Source organism: Diospyros lotus, chromosome 4, assembly GCF_014633365.1.
Source record: "Diospyros lotus cultivar Yz01 chromosome 4, ASM1463336v1, whole genome shotgun sequence".
In the NCBI taxonomy this organism is placed as follows: Eukaryota; Viridiplantae; Streptophyta; class Magnoliopsida; order Ericales; family Ebenaceae; genus Diospyros; species Diospyros lotus.
The window spans coordinates 40,815,409-40,819,146 of NC_068341.1; the positions used below are offsets into that span (position 1 = coordinate 40,815,409).

Sequence of the window (3,738 nt, forward strand, 5' to 3'; positions counted from 1 at the left end):
GACGCTGGAGGCTGGGTCGGACGAGCATGAGAGAGAGACAGAGATGGCTTGAACGAGAGGAAGGGAAGAATGAGTCGAAGGGGAAAGTGGGAGAGTGAGAAAGAGAGAAGGCCAGAATGAGAGGAAGAATGTGAGAAAGTGAGAGGTGTAAGAACGAGAGAGAGAAAGGAGTTTGAATTTAAAAACTTTTGTTATTGTCTTTTTATTGGAAATATTGCGATATCTCTTAGGTGGTGTTGAAGGTGGTATTGATGAGGATGCAACACTCTTTGTTCATTCGTTAAACTTAGACATGATATTTTCTCAAATTTCAAGAACACAAGACCCACCGAATCATGCTATTGGTACCTCTTGAATTACTTACACCTTGAACTACACAATCTATCACAAATGATAAAAATATAGCTCGCACCTCACTGCTTTGTCTCATCGTCTTTCATCATTTTGAGTGAGAAGTATTTTAGTCATGCATCTCACCGTCTTGAATAAAAAATATTTTAAATATTTTAACTATATTATATAATTTAAGGTAAAAGCAACTATATTTTTTAATCGTTTTGTGTTGGTGGACCCCAGTCCACACAAGTATATGGATCATGCAGCATCCGATGTAAGTGGCGTCAGCACCACTCCTTGCTCCCGGCCGACCCTCCATTTTAGAGTCAGATTACAGCTTCGATTTCCAAGTTTCCAACCATGGCGTCCACGGACGATAAGCTCCACGTCGTCATGTTCCCATGGCTGGCCTTCGGCCACTTCCTTCCTTTCTTAGAGCTCTCCAAGCTCATCGCCCGCAAGGGTCACCGGATCTCCTTCCTCTCCACTCCCAGAAACATAGACCGCCTCCCCAAGCCGCCGGCGGAGCTTTCCCATCTCATCACTTTCGTCAAGCTCCCTCTGCCGCCAGTGGAGAATCTCCCGGAAGATGCAGAGGCCACCGCCGACTTGCCCTACGGGAAGATCAAGTACCTGAAGAAGGCCTACGATGAACTCCAGCGACCCGTCGCAGCGTTTCTGCAAGACGCCGCGCCCGACTGGGTCATCTTCGATTTTGCGCCGTTTTGGCTGGGGCCTATCGCCGCGAAACTCGGGATCTCGAGTGCGTTCTTCAGTATATACCTGGCTTCCACGCTTTGCTTCTCGAATCCGGTCCCGGGAACGGCCGAAGACGGTCGTACGACGCCGGAGGACTTCACCGTTCCTCCCAAATCGGTCCCCTTCAAATCCACCGTCGCATTTCGTTTGTTCGAGGTAAAGCGCATCTTCGACGACGTCACCGGAGAGGATGACCATGTTCCAGGTATACCTAAAATGGCGTCGACGGAATTTATCTTTTTTTTCTTTTTTTAAATTGTGTGGAAGAATTTACATTTTCGTTTTAGCTCGTTATCGCATCGGAGCCGGCATCGAAGGCTGCGACCTGGTGGTGTTGAGAAGCTGTTACGAGTTCGAATCTGAATGGATAACCTTCCTCGGACAGATTCACTCGAAACCGGTGATTCCCGTCGGCCTGCTTCCTCCACCGGTACCCATGGGCGACGACGGGAAAGACAAAGGATGGCAAACGATCAAACAGTGGCTCCACACGCAGCCTCCAGGCTCAGTGGTCTACGTCGCGTTCGGGACCGAGGCAAAGCTGAGTCAACCCGAACTCGCCGAGTTAGCTCTGGGCCTGGAGCTATCGGAGTTGCCATTCTTCTGGGTTCTGAATTCGCAGGGAGGCGGCGTCTCCGAGTTTCCGGAGGGGTTCGAGGAGAGAACCAAGCGGCGTGGGGTGGTGTGGAAGAGTTGGGCGCCGCAGCTGAAGATACTGATTCACGACTCGGTGGGTGGGTTCCTGTGCCACTCGGGGTGGAGCTCGGTGGTGGAAGCGGTTCAGTTGGGAAAGCCGCTGGTTCTGTTGACGGGGTTGTCGGACTCGGGGCTGGTGGCTAGGGTTTTGGAGGAGAAGAAGATGGCGTACTCGGTGCCGAGAGACGAGCGAGACGGCTGGTTCACCAGAGACTCGGTGGCTGACTCACTCAGGCTGGTGATGGTTGCAGAAGGAGGACAGATTTTCAAGGATAAGGTCCGGGAAATGAAGGGTCTGTTTGGGGACAGGGTTTTACAAGACCAATATGTGGATAACTTGTTGGCCCACTTTAAGGCCCATACAAGGCGAGCTTCTCGTTCTGGACGACCTAATTAAAATAAAATATCACGCAATCTGTATTCATTTTTTAGTTTAAAAAATAAAATAATTAAAAATACTATTTAAATACTTAATTTTAATATTTGAATGTAACATTAGTGCATTAATATATTATATTATATATCATATTAATATAAATATATAATATATTAATACAGAATATCGCATTAAATATTAAAGTTGAGTGTTAAAGTAACGTTTTCATAAAATAATTATAATTATAAAGTGAAGAGAATAAGTATTATAAGTTAAATATGAATAAAAATTTGAGAATGTAATTTTGGTAAGGAAGGAAAAAATAAATACACCATAAGTTTTCATCTCTATTTTTGGTCATTAATTTCAATTTTTTCACATTTAATTTAATAATTTTATAGTTTTGAGTGTTCCCATCACAATTGAAGATAAATATTTTTTTTTATAAGTAGAAATAATTCATCTTATAATTGAAGATAATTAAATCTTTACAATGATTCTGCACACATTGATTGGTGTTAGAAATCATTTTCTATCTTTAGTAAAATAATTCGACACTACTAATAAAAATCAACATAATTAGAGCATAATTTCAAACATAGATGCTATATTGCCCATTGACAAGCAATATATCATTTGCCCGTCAATGAGGGGACACGGACCCCATGCACGTGGGCCCCAGTGACGACGAGCAATATAGCATTACTGTAATTTTAAATTTTACAAAAGTTACCTCTAATCTATTTGCCTCCAAAGAAGCTTGAGCCACCAGCGAATGAAAGTTTTTCAAAATAACTTATGTTAACTTCTTAATTATTTTTTTTTCTTGATATGATAAAAAAAAAATAATGAATGACAAATAAAACTAGGGAAATCCATCAATCTCGAAATAAACTTGAGTCATGTTGGAACACAAGTTTAGAGTATAAATGCCTTTAAGAAAAGATTGTCCTACATGGGCTAAATCATAACAACAAAATTAGAATCTCTAAAGTCGTGAGATATCGAGCACAATCATGATTTTTTAAGAAAAATATTATCGATCAACTCATTATATAAACTAGAAGACAAAGAAAAACCCAACTTTTTTTAGGAGAAATATAGTCGATCAACTCATCCTATAAATGAGAAGATAAAAGAAGAACTCAACTTGAACAAGGTGCAGGACTACCATTGTATGAGAATGAACTTCAAGTGATCGAGCCTTATTGCTCTTGCCACAAGTGTAAGACTTAAGAGAGATTGAACTATATGTTATTTGTATATATAGGGTTCGTATATCATATTGGACATTCAAATGAATTATATCAAACACTTTATTAAATTAAAAATATAAAATATTTATGAGTTGACAATATATAATATAGTAAAATTGAGCATACAATAAAGCACATAAGATTTGCTCAGGTGTGGGATTTTATTTTATTTTTTTTATTTTATTGAATGATTGAATCTCTAATTAGAAAATTAAAAAAAAAAAAAACTCAATTTTTTTTAATTTTTTGACATTATATTATGACCTAAAAAAATATCTATTATGGGTATTTCCAACATTACTTCTTATGGGCTGG

General features: G+C 40.1%; 1 protein-coding gene across 1 annotated transcript; it reads left to right on the top strand.

The window, feature by feature from the left end:
• The first annotated feature begins 607 nt into the window (after positions 1–607).
• On the top strand, positions 608–2,273 carry LOC127799048 (UDP-glycosyltransferase 91A1-like). The gene is made up of 2 exons (XM_052332753.1): positions 608–1,300; positions 1,383–2,273. The coding sequence occupies exons 1-2, from the start codon at positions 697–699 to the stop codon at positions 2,186–2,188; spliced, it is 1,410 nt and encodes a 469-aa protein (XP_052188713.1). The 5' UTR covers positions 608–696; the 3' UTR covers positions 2,189–2,273.
• The last annotated feature ends 1,465 nt before the right edge of the window (positions 2,274–3,738 follow it).

What these genes read in the sequence shown, in the direction of transcription:
- LOC127799048 (XM_052332753.1), top strand. Translation starts at nt 697, where the DNA reads ATGGCGTCCACGGACGATAAGCTCCACGTCGTCATGTTCCCATGGCTG. An exon ending in AGAGGATGACCATGTTCCAG is followed by an intron (nt 1,301 to 1,382) that starts GTATACCTAAAA and finishes TTTTCGTTTTAG; the next exon opens with CTCGTTATCGCATCGGAGCC.